This window comes from Lemur catta, chromosome 14 (assembly GCF_020740605.2).
Source record: "Lemur catta isolate mLemCat1 chromosome 14, mLemCat1.pri, whole genome shotgun sequence".
Classification (NCBI taxonomy): Eukaryota; Metazoa; Chordata; class Mammalia; order Primates; family Lemuridae; genus Lemur; species Lemur catta.
In genome coordinates, this window is record NC_059141.1 from 56,111,143 (window position 1) to 56,132,075 (window position 20,933).

Consider the following 20,933-nt stretch of genomic DNA (forward strand, 5'->3'; position numbering starts at 1 on the left):
AGTTTTGACTGTTGAGAGCAGTACTGAGGCAGAAAGTGACAACACTGTTCAGTTCTAAGTGAAACTGTCATTTGCCTGCTAACAGACAATGTGCACCATGCCCTTTTCAAGGCATTCTTATCACAAGACCCCACTCAGCAGTGAGGTCTTTTGATCCATTCAGATACTGAACACCTTGGAGAGGGTCCAAGAACTGCCTTCCTTATTCATTTCTGCTCCGCTGCAGAAATAAGAATGAAATTCCATTGTATACTGCAGTGGCAATTTCTCCATGGCAAATAAAATAGTTTGCCATAAACATTTCTCATCTAGAAGGAATCAAATTGAAGCAAATCCACGCTGACAGAAAATGAATCTGGTCAGTTTGACATACAGCTTATTCTTCATTACAGTGCTGGCACCTATTACTCATTCTGTATTTGGTTATGAATCTTCCTGAAAAACGGCTTTCATGTTATCGTCCTCCTGCCCGAGAACTGCAGAGCTTCTAAATTCCTCTGCCTGGCTTTGAAGGACCTTGGTCACTTAGCCCCATCTAACTATCCAAGCTTAGTTCCCACCGCCCTCACGGTGACTTCTCTTTCCTCTCAGGCTCTGGGGACTTGCTCCTGCCATTCACTGCACCAGAGTATTTTCCCTTCTCCCTACACCTGTCCCTCCTCCCAGGTCCCACTTCCTACATAAACCGTCTCTCTACTATTCCTACTTACAGTGATAGCCCTCTGTGAGTAACTATTACAAAGTCAATCTGTATCACAACTCTTTAATTTGAAACTTCTTAAAATATTTTTTTTAAAAATTTCTCTGCAGCAGTTTCCACCTTTGCTCCTCCATCATACATAGAAAAGGAAAACATGTATGTGACATACCCCCATGGTGTACCTGGGATTATGCACAATCTCCAGCCACAATACCTGTCATTTCACTAATTTCTCTCCCACTAAAGAAAGCATAATAAAAAGCAAATGAACACGTTATATTTAAATGAAAGCTAAAAAAAATACATAGTGAGCAGGAATGAGAGGGATTGACCTTAAATATGCTCAATTTTTTTTTAGTAAAGCATTAGTATACTTAGACATTTTATTACTATTAATAAATCATTTGCAGCTAGGAGTGGTGGCTCATGTCTGTAATCCCAGAATTTTGGGAGGCCCAGGCGGGAGGATTGCTTGACGCCAGCAGTTCGAGACCAGCCTACCAGCATAGTGAGACTCCGACTCTACAAAATATAAAAAAAATTAGCCAGGCGTGGTAGCGCACACCTGTAGTCCCAACTTGGGAGTCTGAGGCAGGAGGATCACCTGAGCCCAGGCATTCGAAGTTGCAGTGAGCTTTAATCGGGCCTCTGCACTCCAGCCGGGGTAACAGAGCAAGACCCTGTCTGTCTCTAAAAAAATAAAAATAAAAAATAAATTATTTGCAATATATCTCACAAGTAAATCATTTGTTATACACTGGCAAGAACAACTATTCAAGATAGCACTTAGCATGCTGGGCACATAGATGGCCAGCATGAGTGTCTAGCTCATGAATCAATCCATTGCACATATATATTAACTACTGCTACAGCTGTCTGATGAGGATGAGGATGAGGATGATGGTGATGATGAAGATGATAATGATGATACAAAATGCAAACATGGAGTACAGTAGCTGACTCCCCTGCTGACAGTCTCAAATGAAACAGATGACCTCTTATGGGGTAAGTCTAACCAATATTTTCCCAGTACAGCATGGCCGTTGCACTCCTGAAGATTATGAGAATTGGGGCAGTTTCCATGGCAATCATCATGCAATCCTACACCTCTTGTGCAACAGTGTAGCTATTATTGCAATCTTGGGTAAAATTAGTAAATTGTGAACTCTCCCTGCCAGTGCAGTTAGGGATCAGATAACTTTTGCTTCACCCAAAAGAAAAGCTATAACAATGCAAATTTTGTTCTATTAATATACTAAAATGGTTCTCACTTTGACAATAAGGAATTGCCTGAGTACTGGAAGTCCCTCATTGACAATTACAATTCAAATATATCATTTTTAAATAATATTAAACTCATTTGCCAACATGCCCTTAACTGCCAGTCACACAAATAGCCTATATGATATGATTTTGAGACCCCTAAATCCTGAAAACGTCATATCCTTTCCTGAAAAATCTTTAAATATACATCAGATGACTATCTACAGGCCAAGTATCTTCTGTTTTCTCTAGCCCTGATATCCTAACGTACTAGGAGTAGAGACTGATTTAATAATAAATTTTTAAAACTTATTTATTCTTTAATGTTGTCTAAGCAGTCACTATTTAGAAATCCTTATAAAAGTAGACTACAGAGAAAGCTTCAGTCAGTCATGCCCTGGAAACTTCTAAACATCAACGAAACAGCTCAAAAGAATGTCCTGCTCGACAGTTCCAAGGATGTCATTAATTGCTTCCATCTGTTTCCCTCTCTGTCCCTGCCCCCTCCAAGTGGAGGCACCTACTTTTTTCTGCTTCATTTTGCATTCTACAGAAAAGCAAGAAAAAAGAACCATCATGTTTTAAATTGTAGAATATTTACTTGCCCCAAAATTTGTGTGAAAACCACAGCCATATTGTTGTTTGTACTCTGGGCTATTTTCAAGTAGCAGTTCAGAATGTGACATATTAAGATACGTACTTTTTAAAAACTGCTCAGCAAATGTTTCAGTTGGTCCTAACACACTGTTTTCCCCTGATCCCCCATGTAGATCAGGTTTTCCCCCCATGGTACAATAAAAGTTCAAACCTTTGAATGGTCTCACCCATTGTCTATCCTTACCTACATCAATTATTTCATTAAAAGTCACAAAATGATGATTTTCTAATTCTGTTATTCCCTCCACATTTATTGGTTAGAATTTCCTTCATCAACTAGGGCTATTAGGCTACTCTGAAATAAAATTTATCAGTAAAGTCAAGAAAAATGCCTACTTCTTTCCTTTAAACTAGTAATGCCAGGGTAAGGGGTTGGTGCCCTAGTTACCACTACCAAGGGTGATCAATGAAGTTTTGTATTGTTTTAAAGTTACCTGTTTTTTTGCAAATTTTATCACAACTACGGCATGCTCCTCTTTAATTTTTCTAAGTCCCCAACAAAGCCTTTGAGGTCACTTAGTATATTTCAAGAATGTATCTCTAGGAATGAGCAGCAATGAGTTTTCTAACAAAATCCATTTACCAGTCAAATGATACCCATAGACTAGGATTGTCAGGGTTAAAAGAAACTTTTTATAGGGTCATCTAGTCTAACTACCTACCTGATAGTAAAACCCCCTGCTCACTCACCATGCTCTGTACCTTCCAGGGGTTGAAGGGCAACCTGGTACAAGCTGGAGGTGTATTTTTAATGTAATATAAATGTAAGTTTAATTATAATATGTTTAACTGACAGCATAAGAATCCTCTTAATATTAACAGGCTGATGTGGTATAAAACCAAAGTAGGCTCATGTTGGTTAGATCTAGACGAAACCTTGAGATCACCAACTCCAATGGAGGTAAGACAAAAAAGGTACCCACACAAAACAGGCTCTATAAAAAACAGAAGCTTCCAGTACCTTACTTCCTGACACATGAAGACGTTTTGCAAAATTAACAGAAACAGTTCTATAGAAGCACCTATCCACTAAAATAAGTTAGAAATAAGACACCAATGAGTGAAAATTTTGCATCTGTCCAATGAAAATGATAGAACATAAGGAGGATAAAAATAAAAGAACATTTTCAGCTTTATTTAAAATTGTGATATATAACACTTTTAGCTTTATTTAAAATTGTGATATATAACATGCATATAGAAAATCACATAAGCCCAGGAGTTTGAGGTTGCAGTGAGCTAGGATGATGCCACTGCACTCTAGCCAGGGTGACAGAGTGAAACCCTGTGTCAAAAAAAAAAAAAAATTATGTCAAAAATGTCTAATACCAATGGCTAACATCAACAGTAAAAAACAAACAGTGTTAAAAGACAAAAAAGTTGAAATTTCAATTATAAACACAAGTCATAAGTTTAATACTAAAAAAAATATATATTCCTGGAATCAGTTACTTTTTCTTCCTTAGAAGAGTATTATTCTGCTTAGCAACAGAAGAATATTTTAATGACTCACTTAATAAATGCTGGTGGCATATCTCTCTTCAAAATCTGATCCTCAGTGGTTTGAACAGTCTCTTTTCCAACCTACAAGGGGAAAAAAAATTCATGATTCAAATATAAATTCTCAGACTTTTAAAAACTATTACTTAAACATTTTGTTAAAATATATGTATAACCTAGCAATAAAGTTTCTGGATTCAAAGGACATTTCCGGATTTTTTAAAATTATTAAGATTGCTCCCATAATATGCTTCCATAATATACTCAAATAACAATATGGAATACAAACATAATGTTGCATTACTTCTTCTCCAGAGTAACTAATTTAAAGGCATTATTGAGCACAGTAAGAAAAAAAGAGAAATTCATCAATGAGAATATATTAAATATATGTGTGTCTGTTCAACTGAAAAACTCAGCTACATGTCTAAAAGTTTATGTGAAGTACATGAATCAAGTTAGACTAAACTTTTTTTCTTTCTTTCTTTTTTTTTTTTTTTTTTTGAGACAGAGTCTCGCTTTGTTGCCCGGGCTAGAGTGAGTGCCGTGGCGTCAGCCTAGCTCATAGCAACCTCAAACTCCTGGGCTTAAGCGATCCTCCTGCCTCAGCCTCCCGAGTAGCTGGGATTACAGGCATGCGCCACCATGCCCGGCTAATTTTTTCTATATATATATTTTAGCTGGCCAGATAATTTCTTTCTATTTTTAGTAGAGACGGGGTCTCGCTCTTGCTCAGGCTGGTTTCGAACTCCTGAGCTCAAACAACCCACCCGCCTCGGCCTCCCAGAGTGCTAGGATTACAGGCGTGAGCCACCACGCCCGGCCTAAACTTTTTTTCTATATAGAAAAAATAGAAGTTACTGGAACTGGGAAAAATATTTTAAGCAATTATGCCTCTGAAACTAGAAACCAAACATGAAAATATGCAACTTCACTAGTAATCAAAAATTTGAAATTAAAAAAATATGGTATTTTTCCCTAATTTTAGAGCAACTTAAAAAGAAATAGCATATAATGCTGAATGCGACAATGGAATAGTTATATACCCTGCAGGTGGCAATGTGAATTGTTATTTTCTCTTTGGAAAATCATTTGCTAGTATATGTTAAGAGACATAAAAAATGTCATACCTAGGAATTCCACTTATGAGAATATAACCTATAAACGATTACACCAAATGTGGTAATAACAATACTCACAAAAATGTTTACTATGATGTTAGTTATAAAAGCTAAGACACTTTTTAAATAACTTATCCAACAAAGAGAAACAATTAAGATATATCTTTAGATTGAGTATTATGGGGGCCATTAAAACAATACTTATAAAGACTCAGCACTAGCGAAAAATGTTTATGACATTACATTTCATTTAAAAGAAGGAATGTAAATGACAAATGCACCATGATTACAACAAACAAAATAATCCACGTGCATAAAGCAAAAACACTGAAAGAATATAAAACAAAATGTTAACAGAGATTATATTAATGCTCAGGAAATTTTGAGTGAATTTGTATATACATTTCCTGTTTTTTTCTGAAATGTGAATTGTTTTTACAATTTTGTAATTTAAAAATACTAAAACGTTACTCTAAGTTATTCAGGTATAATTATTTCCTACCTCATAATTTTAGTACACAATTATCTGTCATTTTGTATAAATCTTCCAAATAGTAATGGTTAAAAAGTTTTAAAAATTATCAAAACATTAAACATCACACTAACCAGATTACGTATGCGCACGTGTATGTATAATATCATAGCACAAAGAGTACACATAACCCCATTCTTCAAAATTATTCCTGTGCAGGGATTAGATGTCAATTTTTCTTCCACTCTATCATATATTACAAAGTACTGTGTAAGAATAAACTTTAATATAGTGAATGGTAAAATTCACCCATTTTATTAATATAAGCCACCTAAGACTGCTAACCATAAACCATATTTAATGTATTATAGAAATCTGTACAATTTTTTAAACCCATAATAGAAAGTATCTCAGTCCTACTATTTAGTCATTTAACTTTTGATTGAGTTTAAAAATGGAAAAAAAATGAAGAAAAATCCCCAGTGCACAGTAAATCAGTTAAAAAAAATAACACAATAAACTATTTTCAGGGAATACAAGTATGCATAAGTTAGTGAATACAAGTTTTTTTCTCTCAAGTTAATAGTTCAGAAAATGTGCAACACACATATACCACTGTGTAATAGCCAGTGCTTTTGTAGACAATAGGTTGTCTGTATCATAATAACAAGCTTTCATATCAGCAGCTGGTTCTCTAGAGTTTCTCAGATCAAAACATGACAGAATATTTCCAGATGTATTGTTCACTATATTTTCCAACTGAAACCAACCATTCAAAAAATCTGTGGCCATGATTTCATGAAGTAAAAGGTGAAGTTCAGCCACAAAGTCACTGGTTCATACTAAGTATAAAGGGCCTGGAAGGACAGTCACATTTAAGAAACATGGAGATTCCTTTTATATATGTAGGGGGAAGGGGGGACACAGACACACACAGCGAGGGAGGTGAGTTCCTCTTAGAAAACACTCAGTCATTCAGTGCTATTAAACATTTTTTGAACACAACTACATGTGCCAGGCACTGTTCTAGGTACTGGAGACAGAGCAGAGAATGAAAATAAGTTTCCTGCTCGTATTAAATTTATATTCTAGTGGGGGTAGACAGAACATACCCAAGTAAATAAACAAACGATATAATTCCAGACAGTAGTAATGATGGTGCTCTAGAAAGTATGGGATGGAAGCAGAGGGGAGCAGAGGGAGCCCACTTGGGAAAGAGGGGACAAAGTGTTCTCTGAAGAAGCAACACTGGTGCTGAGTCTGTGAAGCTAAGAAGGAACCACTCAGGCAAGAGCTGGGAAAGAACAATCCAGGGCAACTAGCAAGAAAAAGGCCCTAAGGCAGGAAAAATTGGGTGTGTTTTAGGAACTGGAAGGACGCCAGAATGGCTGAAGCTCAGGGAAGGAGGGAACCTGGTGTGGTGAGAGGTCAGAAAGGCAAGGGTCAGATCACAGAGAGCCTTTCAGGCCAGCTTGAGGTGTCTAGAATCCTTTCTAAGGACAATAGGAAGTTCTAAACGAGAGACTAATATGATCTGATTTTCTTTTTAAAAGGTCAGCTTCCCTATAACATGAAGAAATGATCTTAAAGGGTAAAGGGGAAGCAGGGTGACCAGTTAGGAGGCTACTGCAGTCATCAATGGAAGCGACGTAAAACAAGATGCGAAAATGGAAATAGAGAAAAGAACAGAATTACAATATTTTTTGGAGGAAGAACTATTATTAGGACTTGCTGTTAGACTGAGTGTGATGGGGGGTGAGGACTATATCAAGGTAAAAAATAAATAATAAAAAAATGACTTCTATGTCAATGAAATGAAATGCCTTCAAAGGCAGCAACACAAAGATTTGTCAACAAAAGATAAAACAATCATAACTTTACCAGGCAACACCATTAAAACAGTTTTGCAAATAACCAACATTCTGACCCCAGTAGAGGTCATTACTAAAAAATTAATTGCATTTAATTACTTTATACCTCTTTTGCAAGGGTAGGAGTAGGTGGGGGAAAGAAAATGGATAATGAAAACATATTCAAGGAATATTTATTTAAAAGCTACTTTTGAGTATTCATGTCTGTCGACACTAAATCTGATTTTGATAACCTAAGCTACATTCATACTTGAAGCGATAGTATCCACTATCTCTGATTCTCAATACACTCAGCCCAGAATTAGGTTAGGTACAGCAAATGGCCCAATTTATAAGGTACAACACAAAAGATAACTATGTAGAATAAATGCCATTTTTACTTGGGGAATTGATTTCAGGCCGTGTTGTCCAACAGAATTTTCTCTTATGATAGAAATGTTCAATTTAATCAGTGCTGTTCCGTTTAACACAGTAGCCATTAACCACACATGAGTATTGCACACTTGAAATGTGGCTAGTGCAAGTGAGGAACTGAATTTTTACTTTAATTTTAATTGCCACATGTGGCTAGTGGCCACATATTGCACAGCTCAGATCCATGGGACCTGCACTGTCTCCTAAAACTGGTCTTCCTGCCTCCCGACTCTTCCTTCTTCTAATTCATTCTTCACACAGCTGCCAGATTAACTTTCATTTATGTCTTTGCTACGTGGTCTCTTCATAGAAAGGAAAGGAAAGGCCTGGAGAGAGAGAAAGTTGCCCAGTCAAGAAGAGAAGATCAGAGGGCCCAACCAGAAAGAAGAGCACAGGCAAGGCTCAGTCGGATGTGTCAGCACAAGGTTGCCTGACTAGAAAGACAGGGGTGTGCCTTCAGCAAAGGAAATGAGGCTAGAAAGAAAGCTCAGTCAGTCCAGGAAGGGGTTTGTATGTTAAGTGCAGGCAGAGAGGATTACGTTACCTTGACCTGCCCATTTATTCAAAGGTTGTCATCCACTGTTCTAGATCTTTCCAATTCATTGTTCTATCCCTGAAGTATCAAGTCAAGAACTTCCAAAGAAGCCAGTTTATAAAGACAGAACCAGAAAGGCATGTCGTATTTGTGAACGACTGGCAAAGCCTGTCTAGGAGAAACAAAGACAAAGCTTTACATTTTTAAGCCATTAACCAAGAGATAATAGGAAGTGCACTTTCATCCTCTCTCCCCACACCATCAAAACAGAAACAGTTTCTATAGTACCCATCTGTTCCAAATAAAAATAGAGTAGAACAACAAGAAAGGGACTAATTCACAAAATGCTCTTTGTTAGCTAGCAAGAATCTTCATGGCTTGTGGGAAAACATTATTCCTGGAGGTCAGCTTAGTATGGGGAAGCATATGATTTCCAATACAGGCTACAATTTTGCAAACAAACAGCTCAGTAATAATCAACAAATGGGTAGTTTAAGTTATTGATTTTTTCCACTCAGCAAGTTTCTAAGATTCAGTAACCTTTTTTTCACTCAACATGTTTCTAACATTTTGTTGTATTATAGTTGTCATTCATTCATTTTCATTGATGTATATTTCATTGTGTGATTTTACAATGTATTGTTAAGGAATTCATATTAATACATATATAATGATAAAATTATACATCTAAAAAATAATCAACAAATGCCCTTTTTTTTTTTTTTTTTTTTTTTAGAGATGGGGTCTTGCCATGTTGCCCAGGTTGAACTCAAACTCCTGGGATCAAGAGATTCTCGCACCTCAGCCTCCCGAGTAGCTGGGAGTACAGGTGCCACAGCACCATGCCCAGCTGACAAATGCTTCTGGAACCTGTACAACACCAGCTCATCAAAACACCAGACGTGTTAAGCCAAATTTTTTACCACATAATGTTAAAAGCACATGCATTGGAATTTGGTGACTTGGTTTCTAGTTCCAGCTTAACTAATAAATGACTGTGTCCTCAAATAAGTCCTTTAATTACTCAGATATTTCTTCTACCACTATGTGTTCTCTCCAGGTGTCTCCTTACTTGTCTATTGCTGGTTGGCCAAACTCCATTTTGGCTCTCTGATAAAGGAAACATACCTTTAACTTTCTCTTTTCTACCTTAAGTTCTCATTTATTACCTCAAATTCTTTAAGGAACAAGACAATGTATAAAATGATTAATAAATACAAAATTTAAAACTCTCACTTCCTGTATATTTCACATATACATTTTATAATTATGAGATTCAATTAAAATTGATGCCTGATTTTTTTTTATCCTTACAATAAGTCTAATTCCTTCTTTAAAAAGATCTATAGATTAAAGGGTAAAAAAACACAACAGAAAAGAACAACACATAGGTCTTGTTATGGCCTACGTTCTGAGCAGGTTTTCTAGGTTGGTATTTAAAAGCAATCCTCGCAGAGTAATCTAACTTTATAGCAAATATAGTTGTCCCTAGGCATCTGTGGGGAATTGGTGCCAGGACCCCCTCCCTCCCATGGATACCAAAATCCACAAATGCTCAAGTCTCCTGTATAAAATGATATCGCGTTTGCATAACCTATACACATACTTTAAATCATCTCTAGATTTCTTATAATACCTACTTAATACAACGTAAATGCTAAGTAAATAGTTGTTCTACTGTATAGTTTAGGAAATAATGACAAGGGGGGAAAAGTCTGTGCATGTTCAGTACAGACACAACCATCATTTTTTCCCCAAATACTTTAATCCACAGTTGGTTGAATCCACAGATTCGTGGAACCCACACATACAGAGGGCCAACTGTGCATGTTAGCGTTTCCTATCTTTATTCCACTGCTGAGAGAAACTCAGAAGTATTGGTTCTATTCACTGCTGGAATTATTTCTCCTTTATTTTCTTCTTCAGAGAATAGCCTTTAACTCTTGAGGCCTGATTCCATTCAATTCAATAAACAGGCAGTAAGTGCCAACTATGTGTCCACTAGGTGGTGGGAAGAGAATGAGATAAGAAATAAAACATTCTTAGACATAAACTGAAATAATGGTAATGAATGAGTAAGAGGCCTGGGGGCATTTTTAGGGGGCTTGGCAGAAAGCCCTGTTTCTTTTGAAGAGCTCTTACTTTGTTCAGTAGTTAATTTAAATATCTTTTGTTCAATAAGTGACTTTAGTTCAAAATTCTATGTGAGAGGCCTCTTGTCTTCTGCTGTTGTTATTATTGCTCCTTTCATCACAATCTACTCAATTTGGTTCAGTAATGTAGAGAGATTTGGTCTCTTTCCAGCCAAAAAAAAAAAAAGGCTTGGCTGGTTCAAGTTACTACCTAGACTAAAAAATATGTTAATGTAGATGTCTCCCTCAGCTAGTCTAAGTACATAAGAAAACAGTAAAACACAGGAGGAAGGACTTGTGTTACCGATTTGTACAGTGTAAGTGGTAACCATAGAGCATTACATTAAAAAGTTTGCAGGGAGATTTTCTTAATGTATTTAGACAATAGGGTCTTAATGCATTTAGACAAGAGAATACGAGTGATGAAAATGTAAGCATTTACAGTGTGCCAACCCCTGGGGCCAACTGATTGTGACCAGACATTGGAATGTGTACCCATTTGTCTATATTTACTTTGGCTCAAATCTATGTCTTATGGCACAAGTGTTATGCTGATCAATCTATTGTACCCAACAACCATTCTGATATGCAGCTGTGTTCAGTGCCAAGCCTGGGCCACACAATAATAATAATGTATGTAACCCCCCATCAGCAACGCTTTTGATTGTTTTCCTGTAGTGGTGATGGGCTTGTGATCCATCCACCCCTCACTGATATCCTTTGTATCATTCATACATATATGGCCAGCCAGAGTCCAGTGTCTAAGAGGCCACATCCAGAAAAATTGAGACTCTCTAATCCTCTCTGATTTCCAAATCAGTCATTTTATCAAGCACTAATGAGTACTTCCTATGTAGCTGTCATTGTGTCTGTCACTGTGTGATGGGGATAAAAAAGTAAGTGAGACTCAGTCCTTGCCCTTCATAGACAAGACAAATGCTTAAACAAATAACTATAATGCAGTGTAATGCATGCTCTAATAGAGGTATTTCCAAGTTTCAGCTCTGCATAAGTGAGGTACAACAGGTTTCACAGAGGAAGAAACTCTAGGAACGCTGAATAACAGTTCTCCAGGAGTCATGGGGTTCGAGGTAAAAAGGAGGGCTTTCCAGTTTAGTGGGGCGGCATATGTGAAGGCATGGCCGGTTCAGGTAACATAGATCCACATGGCTGGAACACAGGGTACTTGGTGGAGAGGAGGTGTGGAGAGGACAGGAAGTTGGAGAAGCAGAAAGGGGCCTTGTATGCAATGCAATGGGCTTAGATTTTATCTTCTAAGCAATGGAAATTATTTAATGATTCTATGCAAAATACACTGTTAGGTTTGCATTTCAAACAGAAAAATTCATCAGCAAAAATGGACCCGAGCTAAGAAAACTAGGAAGACGAGTTTGTTTGCAAGTTCACTTAATCAACAAATATTGATATAACATATAATGTACCAAGTATTACAGACAGTGATGAAGAAAATACACATGGCCCTGATCTCATGGAGCTTAGAGTCTTAGTGAAAGATAAACTGGAGATGAACTAAAGCAGCAGCAGTGTGGGTAGAGATAAGAGAGAAGATGTAAGAGATGCATCTACACGTGAAACTCAATGTAGAGGTTTAGAGAGAAATCTAAGATGACTCCCAACTCCTGGATAAAGGGACCAGGTCAATAGGTAACACAGGAAGAAAGCCAGATCCCAGGGCTAATTAGCTTAAAGCAGCTGGGATGTTCAGATGGAGATGTCCAATAAGCAATTGAATAGACAGATCCTCAGTTCACTTCACTGGGCTAAAGAAATGGATTTGAAAGTAACAAGCCATCAGGTGGTTCTAAAAGCCATGGACAATGAATTAAATCAAGACCCAATGACACCAACAGATAAGTAGCTGGTGGGACAACCAGCTGGTGAAAAGAGCTGTGAAAAAAATATCTGAGATGGGGGTAAGAAGAATGGCAGAACTGTATCATAAAAGTCAAAAGAACAGAATTTTGGGAACAGTCAATAGTGTCAACTGCCACAGAGAGGTTAATGGTTTCTATTAATAGTATATACACAGAGTTGTATAACCAGCATCACAATCACTTTTGAATATTTTCATCACCCCAAAAAGAGACCCAGTAACCATTAGCAGTCAACACCACCCCCATTTAGCCCCAATCCTTGCCTACCCCAACCCAGCCTTAGGCAACCACTAATCTACTTTCCCTCTCTACAGATTTGCTTATTATGGATATTTAATATAAACAGAATCACATAAGTTGTGCTCTTTAGTGACCGGCTTCTTTCATGTTGTAGCATGTATCAGTATTTCATTTCTTTTTATTGCCAAATAATATTTCATTGTATGGTTATACCACATTTTATTTATCCATTCATCAGTTGATGGACATCTGAACTGTTTTCACTTTTTGGCTATGATGAATAATACTGCTATGAACATTAGTTCACAAAGTTTTATATGGAAATATGTTTTCATTTCTCTTGGTGTTAAATTGCTGGATCATATGGTAACTCTATGTTTAACCATTTGAGGAACTGCCAGACTATTTTCCAAAGAGGCTGAATCATTTAACATTCCCACCAGCCATGTATGAGGGTTCCCATTTCTCTAACTCTTAGGCAACTCTTGCTAGTACGTATCTTATTATAGTCATCCTAGTGAAGTGGTATCTCATTGTGGTTTTGATTTGCATATCCCTGATAGTTAACGATGCTGAGCATCTTTTTATGTGCTTATTAACCACTTATGCATCTTCTTTGGAGAAATGTTCTACTCAGATGCTTGGTCATGTGGGCTAGAGTGCAGTGGTGTCATCACAGCTCACTGCACGCCTGGGCTCAAGAGATCCTCCTGTCTCAGACTCCGGAGGCCATCACACCCAGCTAATTTTTCTATTTTTTTGTAGAGACAGGGACTCACTATGTTGCCCAGGCTGGTCTTGAGCTCCTGGCTGAGCTCCTGACCCCAAGCGATCCTCCTGCCTTGGCCTCCCAGAGTCCTAGGATTCCAGATGTGAGCCACCACAGCCATCCTGCCCATATGTTAATTTGAGTTATTTGCTGTTTGCAAATATCTTTCTCAATCTATGGGTTGTTTTTTTCACTTTCTTGATAGTATCCTTTGCAGCACAAAAGTTTTTAATTTTGATGAAGTCCAATTTATCTTTTTCTTCTTTTGTTGCTTATGCTTTTAGTGTCTCAGGTTTTGCCTAATCCAAAATCATGAAGATTTACTCCTGTGTTTTATGCTAAGAATTTTACAGTGTTACTTCTTACACTTAGGTCTATAATCCATTTGGAGTTAATTTTTGTGTTTGGTATAAGGAAAGTGTTATAATTTTGTTTAAATAGGAGAAAACCAAGCACAGTCTCAGGTTAAGGGAAAGGAAGCAGGAAACAAGAGATTGATTCTGAAGCTAGGTTCCTAAAAAGGCAGGATAGAACCTAGAGCAGGTAGAAAGATTAACATTTACCTCTACCTCAGGAGGGATGGTGGGGGAAATGAGTAGCGATAGAGACATACCTGTAGAAAGTGTATATTCAAGGCAACCTGAATCTATGCTCCCAGTTTAAAAGAGAGAGAGAGAGAATCCTTGGTCAAATGAATTTGGAAAATAGTGAGTTAAACAAAACTGAACAGATTTCCTGACTGAAGTTTATCCTTCAACATGCTAATGTGCCTTTTAAATTCCTAAGAAGCAGCCCACTACTCCACAGTTAGAATTTTATTTAACAATACCTATTAACCTACAATGGAATTAGGATTTGTAATACATATTTAGGAAACAGTGATCTAGGCCAGGAGCTGCAAATTAGTGGCCTTTGCGCAGAATTTGGGACAATTGTGGTTTTTGTTTAGTCCACACACTACTTTTAAAATTCAAGAAATTTCACAAAGATCCAAATTCAGGTATCTCTTGAAATATCAGAAGATCTAGCCATGTTAGATCCTTATTACAGCAGGGAAAAAAATTGCTAGAACCCAAATGTCCCATATGGAGAATATAATCTCTGAACCACTCCCTATACTCTTAACATCTAATCCATTTTACACATTTATGTCACTGACTGATCCCTATATCTGGGTATATCATTCCTAAACCAAGCAACCCTCTCGGTGTCTATACAGAGTAAAAACTTCCTGAAGCCACTCTTAGAAACTCTTCATCCAACTCCTCTCTAAATGGTTTTTATATTATCTTTTAATTCATAAATAATAATTATACATATTTCTGGGGATACATAGTGATGTTTTCATATATATAATGTATGGTAATCAGATCAGGGTAATTAGCATATCCATCACCCCAAACATTTATCATTTCTTTGACTAAACATTTTCTTTAACAAAAGTGCCATTCTTGTGAGAGCTGTGAGAAAGAATGAGAAGCATTTATGTCAGAAGTGACAAGGCCAGCACGGTGGCTCACGCCTGTAATCCTAGCACTCTGGGAGGCCGAGGCGGGTGGATCACTCGAGGTCAAGAGTTTGCGACCAGCCTGAGAAAGAGTGAGACCCCGTCTCTACTAAAAAAAAAAATAGAAAGAAATTAACCGGACAACTAAAAATATATAGAAAAAATTAGCCAGGCATGGTGACGCATGCCTGTAGTCCCAGCTACTCGGGAGGCTGAGGCAGTAGGATCGCTTAAGCCGAGGAGTTTGAGGTTGCTGTGAGCTAGGCTAACACCACGGCACACTCTAGGCCGGGCAACAGAGCAAGACTCTGCCTCAAAAAAAAAAAAAAAAAAAAGTGCCAAAATTGCAGTATATGGGCCAAGTACAACATACAGACCTATTTTGTTTTACCTGCACAGTATTTTTAAACATGGGAAATTTCACATTAAAGAGAAATTGACATTTCTGATTTTTCTTGAAAATTAGGAAGATCTGGTAACAGTTAGGCACTCTTTCTACATGAACATATTAAGCTGAAGATGGTAGTAACTTAGTCTTCAGTCAGGGCCTGCACCACAGTCCCCACCACGCCCCAGTGCCCTATAACTGACCTGACTCACTCATTAACTATTTGGCCCCCAAGGCATTGAAGTTTGTGCCACCTGATTTAGCAAACAAGATTCAACCTTAATTAGCACAGTGCATTATGTAACCTCCCCAATATTATAAGTATTAAGTGAAATTTCACTTAAGCCTCAGCTATTTCACTAATGATGAAACATTCCACTCTTCCTCAAATACATATCTGCATAAAAAAATGACTGGAAGGAAACATATAATGGAAGGAGAATTCATATGATTTTTATTTCCTTCTTAATCCTTTTCTGTGTTTTCTAGATTGTTTTTTTAAAAATGAGTATACATTGCCTTCATAATCAGAAAAACACAGACTAAATTCTCAAATGTATCAACAATATTCTTGGTAAATAACAATCTATAAAGTTATGAGAAACTACCAGTGCCTACAGGTTCAAATTTTGACCAAATGCCATAAAACTAACTTAAATGTGCATCAGTGTGAACACAATCATGTGGGTGAAACAGCAGATGAACCATGTCAGTGGCAATTTTTTTGTTTTGTTTTCTCGACATAGAGTCTTGCTCTGTTGCCCAGGCAGAGTGCAGTGGCCTCATCATAGCTCACAGCAACTTCAAACTACTGCATTCAAGCAATGCTCCTATCTCAGCCTCCTTAGTAGCTGGGACTACAGGCACGTGCCACCCCACCCTGCTAATTTTTCTATAGTGACAGAGGTCTCACTCTTGCTTAGGCTGGTCTCAAACCCCAGGTCTCAAGCAATCCTGCCACCTCAGCCTCCAAAAGTGCTGGGATTACAGGCGTGAGCCACTGCGCCCAGCCTGTCAAGTTCTAATGTCAAGCAATCATCTGATGCCACATAAACTTTCCTTAGAACTAAAGTTAAGCTGCCTTGGCAGCAGCTGTTTATTCTAACCCAACATGAGATTGAGTGTATCAATTAAGGCTAGATAAATGTTAGCAGAGCAGCCTTGCTCACGAAATCCCCATTATGAAGATACTGTGAATAGGCTGCCAGTGTGCAAATACTTCATTCTCTCCCTTAAGATTCTTCTACAGACTTAACAACCACCTACACTTGTCTTCTGAAGAGCCATCAAATTAACAGTAAACAGGTCATTAGCACAGGGAATTTCTCCCCACCACCCACTTTCTCCCCAACTCCCTCAAAGAAACACAAGGGAAGCTCCTCCCATTTCACAGATAGAGAATTGTAGAGCGAAAAAAAAAATTGGCAATCTAATCCAAATTTTTTACTTTAGAAATAAGGATTAGAGAGGTTATTTCTCTGAGAAAGTTACAGAACTTGAATTTGAATCCAAGCCTCTTGGCTCCATTGCCAGTGTTTTCAGGTACACTTCCTAACTTGGAAGCAAGACATTTGTTAAGTGACAAATATCCCTCCACTCATTTAAAGTATATCAAATCCTACTTAAAGTGATTTCCATTTTGGTTTCAAATATTCATAAGCAAATGCTACATTAACAAAACACAAAGGTCCCCCGACTCCCACCTTTTAGTCCTTACTGCAGTGACAGGAAGTCAAGCAATAATTATGGGAAAAGTAAAGGAACTTTTTCACTCACAATCTCCTTTAGTTTTCCCAGTTTTCTTAGTTATTAAAAAGATAAATGAGAACTCAGTATTATTCCCATTAGTTATAATTAAATAACCATTACATGTTCATAAACACTGGTGGGGAGGAAAAGATCACTGGATGATCTGAATGTAATCTTTAGCAAGTGCTTCAAGTAGATAGCAAATTCCTTAAGGAACTTATGACTCAGGGTCCATGACTCTGTTTTTCCCTCACAGCCATGACACACAGTGACTGGCACATACACAGTAGTAAGTGCTCAGCAATTAAGTGCCAACTGAAGTAAGTAAAATAGGTTAACATTTAATTCTACCATCCTCATACCTGTACACACATATCCTGTACACACATTAAATCTTTAGCTCCTCTATTCCTTCTAAGTCCTACACAATTAAACTCAGAAAAACCTTCTTTCTTTTATTTTCATTCTTTCTTCAATATACCTGTAAACTCTAATATTCTATGACTGTATGAAGGTGACTAGCTGGGCTCCCATATGCCATTTTTTAAAAATGGGTAAATATATATAGTTTTAAAAAGGGAAAGCTAAATATTGCCAAGGGAAATTAGGTCAACACCTGTCCTATCTCTCTCATGCAGAACTAAGCAACAGGAAATAATACGCATGAATGTCTAGTCCCTTAAAGAATCCCAGAAGCCCCACCAGAATCAACAGTCCCCATCTTCCCTCAAGGCCCACTAACCAAATCCGCTTTTCTCAAAGTAATATCATTCCATGGAATTTAAAATATATTATTATTTTTTTCTGTTTTTCTCTGCTTTAATATCTAGAATTGTAAATGCATTTTTTTTTCTTAACAGTTTTAGTTTACAAATGTGCAGAATTTCAATTACATTGTAGCTTTGGCACATAAGCCTAGGCATGTAACCACCATTTATAACATTGTATCTATAGAAAAATAACTCCAGACAACCAATTTATAAATGAATTTTTGAAACTGGACCCATTTTCATGTTAGGAAAACTAGGTCTTGCTCCCCCCCATCCTGGAAAGTAACATGGAATAGTGGAAAGAATTGAGACTTTGGAATGGGGCAGTCAGAATCTCATCTCACTCTGCTACTGCTACCTTTGTGTCCTTGGGCAAGTAAATTAAGCTCTTTGAGCTTCAGTCTCCTTATCAGTAAATGGGAAAAGTAAAATGTCTCTTAGGGCTAAATGATGTAATACATATGGAAATCACCTAGTATAGGGCCTGCTAGATAACAGGTGCTAAATAAACATTAGTCCCTTTTTCTTTCTCTCTGCCATTGCAGTACTCATTTGTAATTTCAGTTTTCTCCTTTAAAAGATGATTTTTTTTTTTAGTTGAGCACATGCTGTAAGTCAGGAGCTCTTTATTACCTCATTCAATCCTTATAACAACCCTATGAAGTAGGTTCCACTTACTATCCCACTTTACAGATGAGGAACAGAGGCACAAAGAGTTAACTGATTTGCCTAAAATCACTCAGATACAGCACACCCATGCTTTAATCGTAAATCACTATATTGTGTCTTTCTAAATGAAAGAATGGGATTCAATGATGTCTAATGTTTTCTGCTGTTGTACTGCATGATTCTATAATTCCACAGAGCCATCAGATGGCAGGAAGGACGAGAAAAACTTCAAGGGCACAATAGGTAAATATTAATATACACCATAAGGATGCAGCCTGACCAAACTGACGTCCAATTGTCCTGGTTTTCCTTCCTGGAGACTGGCAGATTTCCACAGCCAAGGTCGATTAGGCTTACTAGGGCTTCAGCTCCTTAACTGTTATTGCTCAGGAAAGATCTACTGAGTCAACTTGGCCTAAACTAGGTTTTAAAATTGAACCAGAACTGACCTACAACGTAGCTCCCCCCACCTTTTTTTCTTCTTTTTAAATTGCAGGTGTGGTCAAAACTTGAAATAGTAACCCAGCGATAACGTTGGGAGCCATCCTGCTTACTAATTGGGGATTACTCAGAGTCCTTCACAATATAGTAATTGAATTTGGCTCCAGGCCATAATAAACACTCTGACCCATTAAATTAGGGCCACAAGCAAAATCACTCTATTTCTCTGCTCCAGCTATAAACACAGGCACCAGAACTGGAAATTCTCTGTTTTATAATATCCATGTGTCAAATGGCAAGGTTGCCAATTACAATTCTCATAGACAGAATCTTTTATGGTACCTATACTAAATAAACTTCCTTTAGGCTTTTCTTCTTAAGTTTTTATCTTTTCCTTTCGACTACTAAAAACACTATTTAGTGTGACTACATATGAACCGAGCACAGAATCAATTCTAAACTTGCTGAAAAGTGAAATAAGAGACCAGCTACAGCACTTACAGACTATACTGGCCAAGAGGTACCAATAGAAAAAAAAAAAGCTGAAAACCATCTTCAGCAATACTATTTGTGTTTGTGCCTTTTGCAGATTGTATTTCATTACTGCTCTTCATCTAACATTAATAGATTAGACACAGCCTTGGTCTAAACCAAAAGAAAGACTCTGACAGGATTATTAAGTTTATTTCCTTTTGTTTCACTTGTTTACCAATATAAAACATCAGTACTGCAGCCTAGATGTTCAACAGTTGTCACAGACAACAAAACCCATTAGTTAAGTTCTGGCTCTACTATCTCAGACAACTTATTCCCTTATTCCAGTTGGGTAAAAGAAAGAAACAGAATTAGTCAGAATTGAGAAAATTATACTGTAATGAGCGTCCATTAGTTTATCTAGTTTGTTGTTAATTGTTTTAAGGAAAGCACGGTTATGCATCGCTTAATGACAGGTATATGTCCTGAGAAATGTGTTGTTAGGCGATTCCGTTGTATGAACATCATGGAAAGTACTTACACAAACCTAGATGGCATGGCCTACACCTAGGCCATATGGTATAGCCTATTGCTCCTAGGCCACAAACCTGTCCAGCATGTGACTGTACTGAATACTACAGAAAATCATAACACAATGGTAAGTATTTGTGTGTCTAAACATAGAAAAGACTCAGTGAAAATGCAGTATTATAATCTACAGCCCATTGTCATTTACGTGGCCCGTCATATTTGTGGTATATGACTGTATTAAAGACAGCACTGGTAGGCCGGGCGCGGTGGCTCACGCCTGTAATCCTAGCACTCTGGGAGGCCGAGGCGGGCGGATCGTTTGAGCTCAGGAGTTCGAGACCAGCCTGAGCAAGAGCGAGACCCCGTCTCTACTAAAAATAGAAAGAAATTATCTGGCCAACTAAAAATATATATACATAAAAATTAGCCGGGCATGGTGGCACATGTCTGTAGTCCCAGCTACTCGGGAGGCTGAGGCAGTAGGATCACTTAAGCCCAGGAGTGTGAGGTTGCTGTGAGCTAGGCTGACGCCACGGCACTCACTCTAGCCCGGGCAATAAAGTGAGACTCTGTCTCAAAAAATAAAAAAAATAAAAAAAAAATAAAGACTGCACTGGCAAAGCACTTATTCACTAAACTATGATCCTTTATCTTCAGTCCTTAAAAAACATCAAGTTCACTCCTAACAATTCATTAAAGAACGACACAAGTCTATATTTGGTTCATAAATGGAAACCATCTCAAACTGAGAGTTTAAATGGACAATATAACAGCAGAGAGTCCCTAGAGATCAAAAGAGAATGTGGCAGGTTTTCATTGTTGAATTTGATTTTAA

At 37.5% G+C, this 20,933-nt stretch overlaps 1 protein-coding gene across 2 annotated transcripts in view; it reads right to left on the reverse strand.

Moving 5' to 3' along the window:
• The window catches only part of VCL (vinculin), a 102,108-nt gene that overhangs the window by 59,968 nt on the left and 21,207 nt on the right, over positions 1-20,933 (reverse strand). For both annotated transcript variants that reach the window (XM_045568948.1, XM_045568949.1), the window contains exon 2: positions 4,134-4,204. In XM_045568948.1, the coding sequence (XP_045424904.1) occupies positions 4,134-4,204 (71 nt within the window). The remainder of the gene's footprint in view (positions 1-4,133; positions 4,205-20,933) is intronic.